The sequence below is a fragment of the Bombina bombina genome, chromosome 1 (assembly GCF_027579735.1).
Source record: "Bombina bombina isolate aBomBom1 chromosome 1, aBomBom1.pri, whole genome shotgun sequence".
Classification (NCBI taxonomy): Eukaryota; Metazoa; Chordata; class Amphibia; order Anura; family Bombinatoridae; genus Bombina; species Bombina bombina.
The window spans coordinates 1405566893-1405587170 of record NC_069499.1 but is presented as its reverse complement, the minus strand read 5'-3'; the positions used below and the strand labels follow the sequence as shown (position 1 = coordinate 1405587170).

The following is a 20278-nucleotide window of genomic DNA, read 5'->3' as shown; positions in this document are numbered from 1 at the left end:
TCTTATGATTTTTTAAGCCCCATCCCTGCTCCTGCCCACCACATATAAAACTTTTGTCGTGGGGGGGGGGGGTCCCTTTTTTGAATTTTGAAATGTTGGGCGGTATGTCAGATGTCCTGAGATATTACATAGAAATAAAACTGTTCCGGTGGTAAAGTAGTAACATTCTTTAATGATGCTTCGGAACTAATTTCTGATATCCTAAAGAAGGTGCTTTAGAGACTGAAACATTTTGAATCAAATAAAGATAAGCATTTTTAGCAATAAATGTGTACATCTTTTTAAGGATAACTAAATTGTGAACATTTTTAATAAATACTTGGATATGCAAACATTTGAAATATATACTGTATATATACAGTTTATTAATAATAAGTTTTATTTATTTAAAATGTGTAATAGATGGCTGCTATCTTGGGCATATGCATCTGTGCATACATTTCTCAATAGAGAAAGTTACAATTATACCACTGGAGTTGTTTTCTCAGTTTTATATCTATGTACTAATTCTAGACATTCTAGAAATTCTAGTTGATGTTTTGATGACTCTGAGTGGTTGTGGGAGGTCAGCTGACAGTGAATCTCAAGTGTAATATTTTTATGTAATTTCATTCTTTTCCTGCCTTTTCCTGCCTTTTTAATTTCTGTCTTTTCCTGCCTTGTCGCAATTACTTGTTTACTTTTTTGTTTATACACAAATTCACAGACTCAGATCAAAATGATCTCCTTTCGTAATTTTTTCTTCTTCTTCATATTTAGCTATTACAGAGGTGCAGTTGGTGCCTTATTGGTCTATGATATCACTAAACATCAGTCATATGACAGTGTGGACCGGTGGCTGAAGGAGTTATATGATCATGCAGATGCCAGTATTGTCGTTATGTTGGTGGGGAACAAGAACGACCTCTCTGATGAGGCAAGGGAAGTACCTGCAGAGGAAGCCAAGGCATATGCAGGTAATCACTGTTTATGGAATCCTTTGTGAAGGGGGGAGCCAAAATGTCAGGAATAATTTATTTGTTGCGTCCCTTGTATTATCCAAACCCTTTGTTGAGATGTATAAAGTATCCTAAATCGGTGCTTCTTAAAATAAAATAATTTTTGGGGGTCCCCACAAGATTTGATAATTGCTGAGTGTTTGAGTTGTGTGAGTGTGCTGTGTGTGTGTGTTGTGAGTGTGTGAATGTGTGAGCAAGTGTGTGTGTTGTGAGTGTGCTGTGAGTGTGTATGTGTTGTGAGTGTGTGAATGTGTGAGCAAGTGTGTGTGTTGTGAGTGTGCTGTGAGTGTGTATGTGTTGTGAGTGTGTGAGTGACTGTATTTATGAATGTTTAATTGTGTATAAGTGAGTAACTTTTTATTTCCCCTCGTATTTTGTTTAATGCGATGTAGGCACATAGCTAATTTTATACCTCTTGAAATGAATGGGTGTTGCAAATTGTATACCCCTCTTTGTCTCAACTACTAATGTATCTTATTTGAGCCTCCTCTTGCTTTCTTTATTCTTATTGGTTCAGTCCAATATAGGTGGTTCCATATAACTACAAATCATACAAACAGACAAGATCTGTAAACTCACTAGTGAATACAAGACCCCTGCATAAGAAACTAATACAAATATAATTATCAAATGATACATAAATAATAATGTTCACATTTTACATTTAAATATTATATTTGCATATTGGGTTTAATAGACACGCTATATGTACATAGTTGCCAACGATTAATTAATTTTTGTTGTTTCACCAGTTAACGTCTCTCTTTTTTATTAATCTCTGCCTCCTCAATATCAGCCACGTTTTTTTTATTATCAGCTCCCATTGAAATTAAAGGGACAGTTTATACCAGAATATTTATTGTTTTAAAAGACAGATAATCCCTTTATTACCCATTCCCTAGTTTTGCATAACCAACACAGTTATATTAATATCCTATATAATAAAAGGCAAAGTGTGTTTGTCCGAAGCTGTCATGCGCAGAAGAGACAACATGAGGACAAACACACCTGGCCTTTGAGTCCCTAGTTGATCTGCGGCAGAAGTGGGCATGACCGGGCGTGAGCGAGGGCGTGGTCGGACGGGAATGACTGTGAAGGGGGGCGTGGCCTGGCATGAATGGGGCGTGGCCAGGCGAGGTCGCGCGATAGAGGGGAGAGAGTGCAAAATAGAGGGGGGAGAGAGAGCGCAAAAGAGGGGGGAGAGAGAGCGCAAAAGAGAGGGGTGTAGAGAGAGTGCAAAAGAGAGGGGGGGAGAGAGAGAGCGCAAAAGAGAGGGAAGAGAGAGAGCACAAAAGAGAGGGGGAGAGAGAGAGCGCAAAAGAGAGGGGGAGAGAGAGCACAAAAGAGAGGGGAGAAAGAGAGAGGGGAGAGATCGCAAAAGAGATGGGGGAGATAGAGAGCGCAAAAGAGAGGGGGAGAGAGAGCGCAAAAGAGAGGGGGGTAGAGAGAGTGCAAAAGAGAGGAGGGGAGAGAGAGAGCGCAAAAGAGAGGGGAGAGAGAGCACAAAAGAGAGGGGGAGAGAGAGAGCGCAAAAGAGAGGGGGAGAGAGAGCACAAAAGAGAGGGGAGAGAGGGGGAGAGAGCGCAAAAGAGATGGGGAGATAGAGAGTGCAAAAGAGAGGGGGAGAGAGAGAGTGCAAAAGAGAGGGGGAGAGAGATCAAAAGAGAGGGGAGAGAGCTCAAGAGAGAGGGGGAGAGAGAGAGCAAAAGAGTGGCGAGGAGAGAGAGAGAAAAAGAGAGGGGGGAGAGAGAGAGCAAAAGAGAGGGGGGAGAGAGGGCGCAAAAGAGAGGGGGGAGAGAGAGCACAAAAGAGAGGGGGGAGAGAGAGCGCAAAAGAGAGGGGAGAGAGAGTGCGCAAAAGAGAGGGGAGAGAGACCTCAAAAGAGAGGTGGAGAGAGAGAGCAAAAGAGAGGGGAGAGAGAGAGCAAAAGAGAGGGGGAGGGAGAGAGCGCAAGGGGTGGGACCGCTGTACTGCAAAAATGGCCTGTGTGAACGGGCTTTAGGACTAGTACTTAATATACCTTTGTGATTATCTTGCATCTTAGCCTCTGCAAACTGCCCCTTATTTCAGTTCTTTTGACAGACTTGCATTTTAGTCAATCAGTGCTGGCTCCTAGGAACTCCACGTGAGTGAGCACAGTGTCATCTATATGAAACACATGAACTAACATGCCCTGAGACGAGAGGGGGCCTTCAAGGGCTTATAAATTAGCATATGAACCTCCTAGGTTTAGCTTTCAACTAAGAATACCAAGACAACAAAACAAAATTGGTGATAGATGTAAATTTGAAAATTGTTTAAAATGACATGCCCTATCTGAATAATGAAAGTTTGTTTTGGATTAGACTCTCCCTTTAATGATATGCAACATGTTTATACTGCAGAAATTAAATTCCACCCACCATTTGCCTTATTTGGAGCCAATCTGGGCTTTAATCCACAGACAACAAGACTAGCCATGGTCATAAAGTTATTATAAAATGCATTGTTTTGCAGTTGTTATCTGATAAAGCCAATCAGGGACAGATATGTAGCATAGTTAGCATTGAGAAGTCAGAAGGGGCACCTGTTACTTTATAGAACTCAGGGCAATTGGAAAGCCCACAATTTTCAGAGTTAAATTACAGAAAATACAAATACAAATAATGAAAGTATAGTGCAAATTAATTAAACATTTTAAATTACAAAAAAGTGTTTAATGTCCCTATAATAGAGCAACTGACTTCTATGGTAAATGTCACAGGAACAACTCCAATTTTTAGTTATTGTTATGATTATTATTATTGTTAATAGTTACATAGCAGGGCTAATTCTAAAATATCCTAAACCTACGATGACTTCCACAGTTCAGGTGACATAAATACTGGTGCACTTGTCTACAACAGAGAATGTTGTTTGTTTAAATACCCTTAAACCCTTGGCAGTAACCATGCAAACAGGACAAAGTGTACCTGTGTGAAAGGAGGGAAATTCCAGGTTCCATGAATAGCTTAAAGGGATAGGAAAGTCAAAATTATAGAAGAAAAGAGAAATAGCAGGAACTCCAAGGCGAAGGTATAAAAAATCCAAACTTTATTTCAAACGTGTTTGGCAAATTTAAAAAGGTTCAAGGACCTCAAAAACAAGCACAAAATACAGGACAGGTAGACAAACAGGAAACGTCTGACATGTTTCGCTCCCTCACAGGCGCTTACTCATAGATGTCTATGAGTAAGCGCCTGTGAGGACGCAAAACATGTCAGACGTTACCTGTTTGTCTACCTGTCATGCATTTTGTGCTTGTTTTTGAGGTCCATGAGCCTTTTTAAATTTGCCAAACACGTTTGGAATAAAGTTTGGATTTGTTATACCTTCGCCTTGGACAGAGGCGTAACTAGAAACCACAGGTCCCAGGTGCAAGAATCTAAGAAGGGCCCCCTCCACCCCCCCCACCCTTGGGGGCCCAGTTGCAATTTCAACCTCTGCACCCCCTGTAGTTTCGCCCCTGGCCTTGGAGTTCCTGCTATTTCTCTTTTCTTCTATATTTTTGGCTTGATTCTACCGTAGCTAGAGCAGTTGTATGGGGTACATTTCTAACCGGAACCTTTTTCTACCTGGGGACAATCATTCTTGAGACGCCGAGTATATCCACTTCCTGTTTGTTGAAAGTCAGAATTAAACTTGCATGATTTAAATAGAGCATGTTATTTTAAAACACTTTTAAATTCACTTCTACTATCAAATATACTTTGTTCAGTTGGTATCCCTTGTTAAAAAATAATATATACATATCCCACGCTAGTGGGAGCTAGCTGGTGATTGGTGCCTGCACACATTTGTCTCTTGTGATTGGCTGACTAGATGTGTTCAGCTATCTCTAAATAGTGTAATGCTGCTCCTTCTGCAAAGGCTATCAAGGCGATAAACAGATTTGATAATAGAAGTCAATTAAAAAGTTGTTTAAAATTCTATGTTCTATCTGAATCCTGAAAAAAATGTGTTTCATGTCCCAATTCAGACAAAAAGATAAATAACTTTGCCAGTCACTGGGGAGGATAGAGCAGGAATTATTTGGGTACACAAGAGAGAAGAGGAAAAGGAGACATTTTGTACCCACAACTTTATTTTTTCCCCTACCTATTAAAGGAAAGTAAGGCAAATATTCCTGGAATAAACTTAAAGGGACAGTCTACTTTAGAATTTTTATTGTTTAAAAAGATAGCTAATCCCTTTATTACCCATTCCCCAATTTTTCATAACTAACATGGTTATATTAATATACTTTTTACCTATGTGATTACCATGCATCTAAGCCTCTGCAGACTTTTAACCAATCAGTGCTGACTCATAAATAACTCCATGGGAGTAAGCAGAATGTTATCTATATGACACACATGAACTAGAACTGTCTAACTGTGAACAACTGTCAAAAAGATGAGGCAGTTTTCAATGGTTTAGAAATCAGTGTGAGTCTGTTTAGCTTTAGCTTTCAAAAAAGAATACCAAGAGAACAAAGCAAATTTGATGATTAAAAGTGCTGCAAGGCTGCGATATATTTAAAATGTATCCGACGCGATGTAAAGTAAAGGATCCCCTTTAAATATATAGCACACAACATAATCAATATAGCTATGTACCCCTAAACCGACATAACCCAGCACTGCAAACTAACCCAACACTACTTAACCCCTAAACCACCAATAGCCCACTGCATTAAACTTCCTAACCTATTAACCCCCTATACCGCCAATAGCCCACCGCAAATACCCGCTACACTACTTGACCCCTATACTGCCAATGCCCCCTGACCTATTATCCCCTATACCACTAAAACCCTCAAACGCAAACTACCCCTACACTGCTTCTACCTAACACCTAACCCCCCACCTCTAAGCTAACACCCCCTAAGTTGCAAAAAATAACAAACACTAAATGTACAAAAAATAACAAAACCTAACAGAGGAAAAAAAACAACACTACCGAATGTCCTGCCTATACAAAAACTAAGGCCCCCTTTAAAGAAAAAAAAAACCTACCTCAAAATAAAAAACCCTAAACTAACATTAAAGTTACTATAATGATAGCCCTTAGAAGGGCTTCTTGTAGGGCATTGCCATAAAGTGACGCAGCTCTTTTTCACATAATAAATACAATTATCAACAATAAAAGTAGCCCCCCACAAAAAAAAGCTGAATAAAAAAAAACTAAACTAAAAAATAACCCTATCCTATAAAAAAAAGTTTTTTAGTTTTTGTATTTTTTTAACCTTTTGCCGCCATTATGCTGTTGTATTCCATCAAAACGGCGCTGGGCTTTAAAGCCGTTATGACGGAATACAACGTCGTAGCCGACAGCTGTCCTGAAGCCAACTGCGCTTCCTGGATTTGATCGCTGTCTAGAGGGCGTGCTTAGCGTCATAGGGACGCCCCCCAGACCCGATCCCATAATTGAAATTTCGCGATCGTTTGCACGATCACATGATTTATATTTGTCTACATCGGAATGTTGTTCCAATGTAAACTTTATAACCCTGTCATGAAAGGGTTAAAAGAGCCTTATTTTTAGTATAGACATAATTATTGTTGTTGTTATTTTTGGTAAATTTAGTGTTTGTTATTTTTTTGTAACTTAGGGGGTGTTAGCTTAGAGGTGGGGGGTTGTGGCGGATTAGGGGTTAATAGGATAGGGGGCTTATTGCGTTGGGGGTTGTGGAAGATTAGGGGTTAATATGTTAGGGGGCTTATTGCTTTGATGGGTTGTGGCGGTGTAGGGGTAAGGGTGGTTAGGTCTTTAGTTCATGGCAGATTAGGGGTTAATAGTGTGGGGTTAATATTGTAGGTTGCGATGGGGGTGAGAGCGCATAAAGGGTTAATAGTTTATTTTAGTATTAAATTGATATCCAATATTAAAATTATATGCATTGTCATGTATAATGCATATTATTTTAAATATTGTATCTAATTTAAAATGTAGTTATGTTTTATTGTTATTTTTATTATTTTAAACATAAATATATCATTTAAATGATAGTTATGTTTTAAATAATAAAATGAACAATAAAAATGAATTACATTTTAAATTAGACACAATACTTAAAATAATATAAATTATACATGACAGTGCATATCATTTTAACATTGGATATATATGTAGTGACACTTTAACTAAGAGGTTTGTTTTGTATACTTTATTAGTCAGGTAGATTGCAGACATTATGTAGGTGTAGGCGTTCTGTGGGAGTTAGCTGGGCGTTCCAGGTACTAGCTAAGACATGATATAGGTGTAAGTGGCATTAGAGAGTTAGCTGGGTGTTTCAGGAGAGTGTAGCTAAGACATGATATAGGTGTAGGTGGCATTAGAGAGTTAGCTGGGTGTTTCAGGAGAGTGTAGCTGAGACATGCTAAAGGTGTAGGTGGCATTAGAGAGTTAACTGGGTGTTTCAGGGGAGTGTAGCTGAGACATGATATAGGTGTAGGTGGCATTAGGAAGTTAGCTGGGTGTTTCAGGAGAGTGTAGCTAAGACATGATAAAGGTGTAGGTGGCATTAGGAAGTTAGCTGGGTGTTTCAGGAGAGTGTAGCTAAGACATGATAAAGGTGTAGGTGGCATTAGGAAGTTAGCTGGGTGTTTCAGGGGAGTGTAGCTAAGACATGATAAAGGTGTAGGTGGCATTAGGGAGTTAGCTGGGTGTTTCAGGAGAGTGTAGCTGAGACATGATATAGGTGTAGGTGGCATTAGAGAGTTAACTGGGTGTTTCAGGGGAGTGTAGCTAAGACATGATATAGGTGTAGGTGGCATTAGAGAGTTAGCTGGGTGTTTCAGGGGAGTGTAGCTAAGACATGATATAGGTGTAGGTGGCATTAGGGAGCTAGCTGGGTGTTCCAGGGGGAGTATAGCTAGAGTATGACATAGGTGTAGGCGTTCTGTGGGAGTTAGCCGGGATGTTCCGGGAGTCATTTGCACTTTGATTGCCAGCAGTGCAATATATTCCAATCTCTGAAGTACAGGCTACGAGTAGGGTGTCAGCCATGTTTGTCTCGACACCTTTTCAGTGGCAAGACTTTAAAGTGTGAGGTAGGTAGTGTATTTACAGTTAGGTCACACAGACAATATTTGAAGTGTTCTGCAAGTTAATAAAAATAACTAAAATAAGGGTGCAGTCTACAGAGTCTTAGATACAAGGTAATCACAGAGGTAAAAAGTGTGTTAATATAACTGTGTTGGTTATGCAAAATTGTGGAATGAGTAATAAAGGAATTATCTATCCTTTTAAACAATAAACATTTTCAAGTATACTGTCCCTTAAAGGAGAACCCACTTTTACAGTACACTGTCCCTTTAAAGAATTAGGAGGAAAAAAAGAATAGATTAAAGTGAATGTAAATTTTGATGCTAAAGTGCCCTGTTTTTAAAAATCCGATTAGAAACAGGGGCACTTTAATTCATCAAAATTTACATTTCACTCGTGTTGTGAAAAAAATTACTTTTTAATCTTGACAGCAGCTCCAGCTTCCTCCGCCAGTCGCAAAGCCTCTTCCTGGGTCTAAAATGAGGAATCCGGCTTTCTCCAATCACAGCGTTAAATCAGACACTGATTCCCTCGGGGGGAAGCCGTGATTGGAGGATGACCGATCCATCATTTCTGACTTCAGAAACCAGGAGAAGCTAGAGCTGCTGTCAAGATTAAAATGTAAGTATTTTTTCACAACAAGTGAAATATAAATTTTTAAAGTGCCTCTGTTTTTAATCAAATTTCAAAAAACCAGGCACTTTTGCATCAAAATTAACATTCACTTTAAGCAAGTAGTAAGGAAACAGAAGACAAACAGTTGCACAGGTCCCGGAAGAGGAAAAAAAAAAAGGGGGGGGGGGTAGTTGTAAATAGGTCTCCCATGAACATCGACCAACAATTCCAATAAAAAGCGCACCATTTGAAATGAGCCCCAGTTTATTTAATTTCATAAAGGAATAGTCCACCAAAACCTAAAGTTCAGAAGTACTAGCCAACTACATTTCTACAGAATTTAATTATGTGTGTGTGTATGTATATATACACAGTGGGGCAAAAAAGTATTTAGTCAGCCACCAATTGTGCAAGTTCTCCCACTTAAGAAGATGAGATAGGCCTTTAATTTTCATCATGGGTATACCTCAACTATGAGAGACAAAATGTGGAAGCAAATTCAGACAATCACATTGTCTGATTTGGAAATAATTTATTTGCAAATAATGGTGGAAAATAAGTATTTGGTCAATATCAAAAGTTCATCTCAATACTTTGTTATATATCCTTTGTTGGCAATGACAGAGGTCAAACGTTTTCTGTAAGTCTTCACAAGGTTGTCACACACTGTTGCTGGTATGTTGGCCCATTCCTGCATGCAGATATCCTCTAGAGCAGTGATGTTTTGGGGCTGTCACTGGGCAACACGGACTTTCAACTCCCTCCAAAGGTTTTCTATGGGGTTGAGATCTGGAGACTGGCTAGGCCACTCCAGGACCTTGAAATGCTTCTTACGAAGCCACTCCTTCGTTGCCCGGGTGGTGTGTTTGGGATCATTGTCATGCTGAAAGACCCAGCCACGTTTCATCTTCAATGCCCTTGCTGATGGAAGGAGGTTTGCACTCAAAATCTCACAATACATGGCCCCATTCATTCTTTCATTTACACGGATCAGTCGTCCTGTTCCCTTTGCAGAGAAACAGCCCCAAAGCATGATGTTGCCACCCCTATGCTTCACAGTAGGTATGGTGTTCTCTCTCCTCCAAACACGACAAGTTGTGTTTCTACCAAACAGTTCTACTTTGGTTTCATCTGACCATATGACATTCTCCCAATCCGCTTCTGGATCATCCTAATGCTCTCTAGCATACTTCAGATGGGCCCGGACGTGTACTGTCTTAAGCAGGGGGACACGCCTGGAACTGCAGGATCTGAGTCCCTGGCAGCGTAGTGTGTTACTGATGGTAGCCTTTGTTACGTTGGTCCCAGCTCTCTGCAGGTCATTTACTAGGTCCCCCGTGTGGTTCTGGGATGTTTGCTCACCGTTCTTGTGATCATTTTGACCCCACGGGGTGAGATCTTGCGTGAAGCCCCAGATCGAGGGAGATTATCAGTGGTCTTGTATGTCTTCCATTTTCTAATTCTTGCTCCCACAGTTGATTTCTTCATACCAAGCTGCTTGCCTATTGCAGATTCAGTCTTCCCAGCCTGGTGCAGGTCTACATTTTTGTTTCTGGTGTCCTTCAACAGCTCTTTGGTCTTCACCATACAGGGAGTGCAGAATTATTAGGCAAATGAGTATTTTGACCACATCATCCTCTTTATGCATGTTGTCTTACTCCAAGCTGTATAGGCTCGAAAGCCTACTACCAATTAAGCATATTAGGTGATGTGCATCTCTGTAATGAGACGGGGTGTGGTCTAATGACATCAACACCCTATATCAGGTGTGCATAATTATTAGGCAACTTCCTTTCCTTTGGCAAAATGGGTCAAAAGAAGGACTTGACAGGCTCAGAAAAGTCAAAAATAGTGAGATATCTTGCAGAGGGATGCAGCACTCTTAAAATTGCAAAGCTTCTGAAGCATGATCATCGAACAATCAAGCGTTTCATTCAAAATAGTCAACAGGGTCGCAAGAAGCGTGTGGAAAAACCAAGGCGCAAAATAACTGCCCATGAACTGAGAAAAGTCAAGCGTGCAGCTGCCAAGATGCCACTTGCCACCAGTTTGGCCATATTTCAGAGCTGCAACATCACTGGAGTGCCCAAAAGCACAAGATGTGCAATACTCAGAGACATGGCCAAGGTAAGAAAGGCTGAAAGACGACCACCACTGAACAAGACACACAAGCTGAACGTCAAGACTGGGCCAAGAAATATCTCAAGACTGATTTTTCTAAGGTTTTATGGACTGATGAAATGAGAGTGAGTCTTGATGGGCCAGATGGATGGGCCCGTGGCTGGATTGGTAAAGGGCAGAGAGCTCCAGTCCGACTCAGACGCCAGCAAGGTGGAGGTGGAGTACTGGTTTGGGCTGGTATCATCAAAGATGAGCTTGTGGGGCCTTTTCGGGTTGAGGATGGAGTCAAGCTCAACTCCCAGTCCTACTGCCAGTTTCTGGAAGACACCTTCTTCAAGCAGTGGTACAGGAAGAAGTCTGCATCCTTCAAGAAAAACATGATTTTCATGCAGGACAATGCTCCATCACACGCGTCCAAGTACTCCCCAGCGTGGCTGGCAAGAAAGGGTATAAAAGAAGAAAATCTAATGACATGGCCTCCTTGTTCACCTGATCTGAACTCCATTGAGAACCTGTGGTCCATCATCAAATGTGAGATTTACAAGGAGGGAAAACAGTACACCTCTCTGAACAGTGTCTGGGAGGCTGTGGTTGCTGCTGCACGCAATGTTGATGGTGAACAGATCAAAACACTGACAGAATCCATGGATGGCAGGCTTTTGAGTGTCCTTGCAAAGAAAGGTGGCTATATTGGTCACTGATTTGTTTTTGTTTTGTTTTTGAATGTCAGAAATGTATATTTGTGAATGTTGAGATGTTATATTGGTTTCACTGGTAAAAATAAATAATTGAAATGGGTATATATTTGTTTTTTGTTAAGTTGCCTAATAATTATGCACAGTAATAGTCACCTGCACACACAGATATCCCCCTAAAATAGCTATAACTAAAAGCAAACTAAAAACTACTTCCAAAACTATTCAGCTTTGATATTAATGAGTTTTTTTTGGGTTCATTGAGAACATGGTTGTTGTTCAATAATAAAATTAATCCTCAAAAATACAACTTGCCTAATAATTCTGCACTCCCTGTAGTGGAGTTTGGAGTGTGACTGTTTGAGATTGTGGACAGGTGTCTTTTATGCTGATAACAAGTTCAAACAGGTGCCATTAATACAGGTAATTAGTGGAGGACAGAGGAGCCTCTTAAAGAAGAAAATACAGGTCTGTGAGAGCCAGAAATCTTGCTTGTTTGTAGGTGACCAAATACTTATTTTCCACCATAATTTGCAAATAAATTCTTTCCAAATCAGACAATGTTATTGTCTGGATTTGTTTCCACATTTTGTCTCTCATAGTTGAGGTATACCTATGATGAAAATTACAGGCCTCTCTCATCTTCTTAAGTGAGAGAACTTGCATAATTGGTGGCTGACTAAATACTTTTTTGTCCCACTGTATATATATATATATATATATATATATATATATATATATTCAATGTCCATAGGGCACTGCACACACATTTAAGCGTTGTTGCCCGGGGTGCATTCAATTCAATAACATGCAAATTTCAAAAAACAGGAGCGCACTCGCCGGGTCTTTAAGCAAATAACATTTATTTAATCAGTGACGTTTCGGGGTGGCTAGCCCCGTCCTCAGACCATTACAATATCCCAAATAATAACAAAACTTATATACATTACCCTCCACCATCACCACGTACTACCGGAAGTGCCACCGGCGTCCTGCAGGGCTCAGTGCGCAGGTCCGCCGGTTGCCATAGCAACCCGGATATACATTTCTGCAATACAAATGTAATATTTTGTGAGACACAACAGATATCTACAGTGTATATTTACAAAGATAAAAAGCTCAGATAGTATAAATATTCAGTTCTCTCTCTGAGGCTACACAATATTGGATTTACTATTTTGGATATATGCCACCATGTAAACATGTACCCGGTTATCAAGGTAACCGTTGTAATGGCATGTAATCCCTAAAGGCTACAAATTATCAATCTTTGAAATGGTGATATTAGTAACATAGTGGAGTCCTATATATATTATATACATTATCTACATTATAGGCGAAGTAATCTGTGACAGGTCCCTTTCAAACTTCACAACCATTGAAATTACCTTAAACAATAAGTTATTAATATGGTATTAAGTTGGCGTTAAAGAAAGTACTGTGTCACCAGAGCTATTAGCTTAAAGCTTATCAAACCATGGTTTATTTAAACCAAGGTATTTTTACAAAAAACAATGCCAATCCAATTGTGTGTTTAACCCCTTGGGGGACAAAGTCCCCAAGTTGTAAATCCACCTGGATTCCTTTTGCAATAATAAGTTAGCTCTATCCCCACCTCTGTTTAATTTGGGTACGTGATCAATGATCACATATCTCAAATCACTAACCGTGTGGCCACTCATCGCAAAATGCCTGGCTACAGGCTGTTCAGATTCTTTCTCTCTGATTGCCAATCTAATGGCCGAGCGATGGTTGGCCATACGTATGCGGAGGGTATCAACCGTCTTACCCACATAATATAAACCACATGGGCAGTGTAAGAGGTAGATAATATATTCTGTGGTACACGTTACTCTGTACTTAATTGTGTACTTTTTATTAGTGTGGGGATGTGTAAATGTCTTGGTATTGCTCATGCCATTGCATGTGGTGCAGCCAAGGCATCTATAACACCCCACTTTAGATGATTGAAGCCAAGTGATCTTTTTATAGCTGTCCACTGGATCCACTTTCACCAAGGAATCCCTTAGTGATCTTGCTCGTCTGTAGGTCACCCTTGGTGGTTCCATGTTTGTAAATGGCAAGGTTGGATCACTCGTCACTATATCCCATCGGTCTCTCACGACTCCAGGTATTCCCTTTTTGTCCGCAGTGTATGTTGTTACATATGTCAGACAGTTCTTTGTCTCTATGCGTTTGCTTGTGCTTAAAGCATCTTCTTGCTTCATATCCCAGAATTTTTTGAGATGTTGATCAATGTGGGTTTGTTGGTACCCTGTTTGTAGAAATCTCGCTTGCATCTCTAATAATTGTTCTTTGGCCTTATTAGGATCACTATTGTTGCGGACTACCCTTTTAAATTGTGATACCGGTAGTGCTCGCTTGAGGCCCGCTGGATGGCAGCTTGAAGCTTGCAATAACGAGTTTCTATCCGTTGTTTTTCGGAAGAGGGTCGTACCCAACTCATCCCCCTGGACTGAAATGCGAAGATCTAGGAAATCCACTGAGGTTTGACTATGCTCCATTTTAAACTGGAGATTTGGTAAAACCTGGTTCAGTTGTTGGAACCAGTCCAAAAGTTCCTCTTCTGTACCTTCCCAGATTAGAAACAGATCATCAATGTAGCGACGAAAAAATCGTATCCTAGTATCATTGAATAATTCTGTTTGATGTTGTTCGAACTCAGCCATATACAGGTTGGCGTATGATGGGGCCACACTTGACCCCATCGCCGTCCCAAGCAGTTGCAAGAAATACCTGTTCTCGAAGCGAAAGTAGTTCATTTTGAGGCAGAATTCCAAGAGTTCCAATAGCCAATCCATATCAAGACCTACATAGGGATATCTATAGAGATGATTACGTATAGCCTCTATACCTTGTTGGTGTGGAATCACTGTATAGAGGCTCACCACGTCAAGTGTGACTAGATACTCAGTTCCCTTTAATCCTCTGATGTTCTTTAATTCCTTAATTAAGGAAATGGAGTCCAATAGGAATGATGGCATATTGTGGACAATGGGTTGCAGTATAGAGTCTAAATATACTGCAATTGGCTGTAGTAGGGATCCAATTGCTGACACTATTGGTCTCCCGGGTGGTCGAGTGGCATGTTTATGCACTTTAGGCAGTGTGTAGAACACTGGTGTTCTAGGGAATTGTACTGTAAGGTAGGTCAGCAGTTTATCATCAATCTGTCCGCCTGTTAAGGCATTATGTAGTGATGCATCCACTTGTTTTTTAAAAGTCCAAATTGGATCCCCAGGTAGCTGTCTATAGGTATTTTTGTCCTGGAGTTGGGTCATAATTTCCTGTTGGTAGTATATATAATCTAGGATTACTACTGCCCCACCCTTGTCCGCTTCACGAAAGATGATAGAGTGTTTAGCCTTCAAATCCTGTAAAGCTTTTCTTTCTTTCTTCGTCAGATTGTTTCTGCAGGTATCTTGCGCCGCTGTGCAGCCTTTGCTTACTTGATCTGCTAATAGACGGCCATAGGTTTTTATACTGGGGTTGGAGCTATGCGGATCATATTTCCCTTTAGGTCGAAACCTGGGTATTTCAAAGAATTGGTACCAAAGTGTTCTCGCAGTCGGAGTGTGCGCTCAAATTTTTGTATATCCAAAAATGTTGTGAATGGATCATTAAATTCAGTGGGGATAAAGGACAAGCCCTTGTTCAACACCTGGGCCTCCATTGGTGTTAATACATGTGAACTTAAGTTCAGGACTATGTCCTCTTTCAAAATCGTCGTTGTCTGGGGGGTCTTCCTCTTCCTCTTGACCCCCCCCCTCCTGACGTGTGGTCTATGCCCCTCATGTTTTTTGAGCGAGTAGTAACGCCTTGACTATGTATTACCATCGATATTGGGCTCACTTGCTCCATCCGATTCTGAACTATTGCCAGATGAGTCAACTGTTGTTAAGTTTCTGGGTTTATAATATCTTGGTCTCCTAATCCGTATTTCATTCATACCCCTTCTCTCTTCCGGGCTTAATAGCCAACGGTATACCCTCTTCTCCTTGTAGTCTGATGTTACAATATCCCATTTTCTGTTCTTAAATGTAGTTAGTTCATGTTGATATTGTTGTAATTGGTTCTCCAATTTGTTAATCCAATCATTATCTTTATCAGATTCCAGAGTTGCCATATTGAGCTCTTCAAATTTAGATACTTCTATTTTAGCTGTTTCCATTAATGCCCTGACTTCCTCTATTACTAAAAGAATCAAGTCCAATGAGCATTTATTTAGTATACTGCACCATTTGATACAAAAGGCTGGGTTGTTTCTCCCTATGGTGGGTACATTTTTAACTCTGAATCCCCTGGGTATGTACATTTTGCGATGGTATTCCGAAAGGAAACTCCCATGTAGAGAGAGATCTGTGCATTTCTTTTTCAACTTTAGCCATTTAGTGTACAGATGTTCAGTTGATACTTTTAAGTCTCTTGCCGGCAGTGCTGCGAATCTGATGCGATCTGCATCGTCTTGTGTATAATTGAATATAGTGGCCCCAGGAATGTCATCCTCTGTGTCCTCTCTTGCAGTTGTTATAACTTGTTCCATATCGGTATATCCGGTGACTAACCCCAAAATTTATGTGCAAACACCAGTGTAAGTGAAAAAATGATGGTCCAGGGTCTGGTATAATTAAAAATAAGGGTGCAATAGTGCCAAAAAAAAGTTAATATTCAATGTCCATAGGGCACTGCACACACATTTAAGCGTTGTTGCCCGGGGTGCATTCAATTCAATAACATGCAAATTTCAAAAAACAGGAGCGCACTCGCCGGGTCTTTAAGCAAATAACATTTATTTAATCAGTGACGTTTCGGGGTGGCTAGCCCCGTCCTCAGACCATTACAATATCCCAAATAATAACAAAACTTATATACATTACCCTCCACCATCACCACGTACTACCGGAAGTGCCACCGGCGTCCTGCAGGGCTCAGTGCGCAGGTCCGCCGGTTGCCAATAATATATATAGGACTCCACTATGTTACTAATATCACCATTTCAAAGATTGATAATTTGTAGCCTTTAGGGATTACATGCCATTACAACGGTTACCTTGATAACCGGGTACATGTTTACATGGTGGCATATATCCAAAATAGTAAATCCAATATTGTGTAGCCTCAGAGAGAGAACTGAATATTTATACTATCTGAGCTTTTTATCTTTGTAAATATACACTGTAGATATCTGTTGTGTCTCACAAAATATTACATTAGTATTGCAGAAATGTATATCCGGGTTGCTATGGCAACCGGCGGACCTGCGCACTGAGCCCTGCAGGACGCCGGTGGCACTTCCGGTAGTACGTGGTGATGGTGGAGGGTAATGTATATAAGTTTTGTTATTATTTGGGATATTGTAATGGTCTGAGGACGGGGCTAGCCACCCCGAAACGTCACTGATTAAATAAATGTTATTTGCTTAAAGACCCGGCGAGTGCGCTCCTGTTTTTTGAAATTTGTATATATATATATATATATATATATATATATATATATATATATAAAATTAATATATATAATAAATATATATATATATATATATATATACACACAAGTGTGTGTGCATATGTATTTGTGTATGTGTGTGTATAAATATATGTGTGTATGTATCTGTATATGTATATATGTGTGTTTATATGTGTAAGCATATACTGTATGTGTGTGTCTATGTATGTATGTGTAGGAATGTATATTAGTAAGTATGTAGGTTATGTGTACAGTATATATATATTTGTTTGTGGAGGATTTGCCATAAGGCCCATTTCTTACCTGTATGGTTAAGCTTTTTTTTTTTTTTTTACCATAACAGATAATAATGGGCTGCTTTTTATTGAAACATCTGCACTTGATTCAACTAATGTGGAAATGGCATTTGAGACCATCCTCAGAGGTGAGTGTTATCTCTAAAGAAAAGCCTTCTCTGCACACCCTGTATAGTATAGGTAGTAAATGTATATGGCAATATTGCATGTTATATTGTATACAGCATAGCAAACTTTATACTCTATACTGCTAACCACAGAGCTACTTAGCCTTTGTACATATTTCTATTTGAATACATTTATATGAAGAACACTTGTGATATTAGTATTCATCACCATATCTTCTGGTAGCTATTGCATTCATCTACTACTTTTTAAGGACAACATCATGCTTTAGTTTCAGATCATTCCAGTTTTATATACCTTAAATATTAACAATTTTGTTGCATTGTAGATATCTACCAGAAGGTTTTGAAGAGCAAAGGAGGAAGTCCAAAAAACAACACTGTGACGCTAACCAAAGAAGACTCCACAGTTCAGTCTGAAGCGCAAAGTACTCAAACAAAAAGCTACTGCTGCAAAAATGTCTAAGGTTAAACAACCTTCAGCCACTCCTAGTGATACACATCAGTGTGAACCTGGCATAACCAGAACAGAACTTCCGAAACACCGTGTTGCTTGCCTTTGTGGTCGCACACACAAGAACTGGATTCAGGATTCTCTACACTTATATAAACCTGACAATCAATACCTAGTCGTCTATTGGTTAATGAAACATTGGGATTTTTCTTAAGATATTGGTTTGTTGAGTGAAACCAGGGAAATGGAATTTAAAATTAGGAATTTGTTCTCACCAGGGTCTGTTTGCAAGTAAAACACTGAAACATTGTCTTAGATCTACCCTTTCAAAGTGTTTATATTTCCATGACTAATTATGAATTTGATATGGTTGCCTGCTGCTAAGATGTCTTCACCCACCAAAATTCCATGTTATCCTAAAAAAACAACAGCAAAACTAAGCACAGCTGATGATGTGTTTCATTGGCAGTAGATATGTGGAGTCAGAGGTTTCGGATGTCTACAAATGCGGAAGAAAGCGACCACTCAGCATTCGTATCTTTTCAGAGCCAGACTACTTCTTGTGAAAGTACACTACACTAAGATCTAGATTTGCACGGATCTTAATGTGTTGCACTTTCATAACAAGAAATCTGGTTAAGAAAAGAACCGAACACGACGAGCGGCAGCCTTCTTCCCCATTTGGAGGCATCTGAAACCTAGGAATGCACACGCCTAGGCAGAAACAAATCAAACATTGTTAAAATGCACTCACATGTACGTATAATAGGAATAGAATGCGACATAGAAATAACAAAATCTAATAGAGTTTTTATATACTAAGTTTTTTTATTGTTTTTTTTGTTTTTTTAAACGAGCATTACAGTACTTTAAGGGGCATAACACTCAAACTTTTTCTTTCATGATTCAGACAGAGCATACGATTTTTAAAAAGTTTCCAATTTACTTCTTTTATCAAATTAATTTTGTTGTCATGGTATTCTTTCTGAAGCAGCACATTAGAGCAGGGGTCAGCAACCTTGGCTCTCCAGTTGCTTTAGGACTACATTTCCCATGATGCTTAAGTGTCTTTAAGCTGCCTAAGCATCATGGGAAATGTAGTTCTAAAACATCTAGAGAGCTAAGGTTGCTGACCCCTGCATTAGAGGAAACAATGCTGCCACCTAGTGTTCTTGCAAATGTATAACATAGTTATAAAACTGCTGCAATATATTGCTCCTGTCACGTGCACACTCCTACACCTTCCTGTCTACTTTTCAACAAAGGATACTAAGAGAACAAAGTAAATGTTATAACAGGGAAAAAAATGCAATTTTTTATTTTTTATTTTATGAATCATGAATTATTATTTTTTGGGGGTGGGGGCGGCTATGTCATTCTAATGTCACAAATATCCTTTTTTTTTGGTAGGAATATTGTATAACATATCGAAGTATGTTAGTATGAGCAGTGACTAGCCCTTGCAGTGTCCCCCACAACCTTAGTATATTTTTTCTTTCTGATTAAATAATAGGAATAAAAAAAATATGTAGTGTGAATAAAGTTAGTGACTTGTCAAGACACTGCTAGCGATATTGGGTGATAAGTTATGGAATAAAAAAAGCCTGAGTGAAATACTGGATGTGTATAATGACACAGTAGTGACACTGGCACATGCATATAGCAAGACAAGGGCTGGTTATAGGATCAGTGGTATCTGCATCAGTATAATATCACCCAGCACTATATAATGACACAGTAGTGACACTGGCTCATGGCTATAGCCAGGGGAGGGTTGGTTATAGAATCAGTGGTATCTGCATCAGTATAATAACACCCAGCGCTATATAATGACACAGTAGTGACACTGGCACATGGGTATAGCCAGAGGAGGGCTGGTTATAGGGTCAGTGGTATCTGCATCAGTATAATAACACCAAGCTCTATATAATGACACAGTAGTGACACTGGCTCATGGGTATAGCCAGAAGAGGGCTGGTTATAATATCAGTGGTATCTGCATCAGTATAATAACACCCAGCACTAAATAATGACACAGTAGTGACACTGGCACATCCGTATAGCCAGAGGAGGGCTGTTTATAGGGTCAGTGGTATCTGCATCAGTATAACACCACCCAGCACTATATAATGACACAGTAGTGACACTGGCTCATGAGTATAGCCAGAGGAGGGCTGGGTATAGGGTCAGTGGTATCTGCATCAGTATAATAACACCCAGCACTATATAATGACACAGTAGTGGCACTGGCTCATAGGTATAGCCAGAGGAGGGCTGGTTATAGGATCAGTGGTATCTGCATCAGTATAATAACACCAAGCACTATATAATGACACAGTAGTGACACTGGCACATGTGTATAGCCAGAGAATGGCTGGTTATAGAATCAGTGGTATCTGCATCAGTATAATATAACACCCAGCACTATATAATGACACAG

General features: G+C 39.8%; 1 protein-coding gene across 1 annotated transcript; it reads left to right on the top strand.

Moving 5' to 3' along the window:
* Positions 1-718: 718 nt before the first annotated feature.
* Positions 719-18660, top strand: LOC128665261 (ras-related protein Rab-25). The gene is made up of 3 exons (XM_053719919.1): positions 719-956; positions 17307-17387; positions 17714-18660. Exons 1-3 carry the CDS (start codon positions 719-721, stop codon positions 17848-17850), a joined length of 456 nt encoding a protein of 151 aa, XP_053575894.1. The 3' UTR covers positions 17851-18660.
* Positions 18661-20278: the final 1618 nt, after the last annotated feature.

Coding starts and splice junctions, on each gene's coding strand:
- LOC128665261 (XM_053719919.1), top strand. CDS start 719: ATGATCTCCTTTCGTAATTTTTTCTTCTTCTTCATATTTAGCTATTAC. Junction 957..17,306: donor GGAAGCCAAGGCATATGCAG/GTAATCACTGTT, acceptor TTACCATAACAG/ATAATAATGGGCTGCTTTTT. Junction 17,388..17,713: donor ATTTGAGACCATCCTCAGAG/GTGAGTGTTATC, acceptor GTTGCATTGTAG/ATATCTACCAGAAGGTTTTG.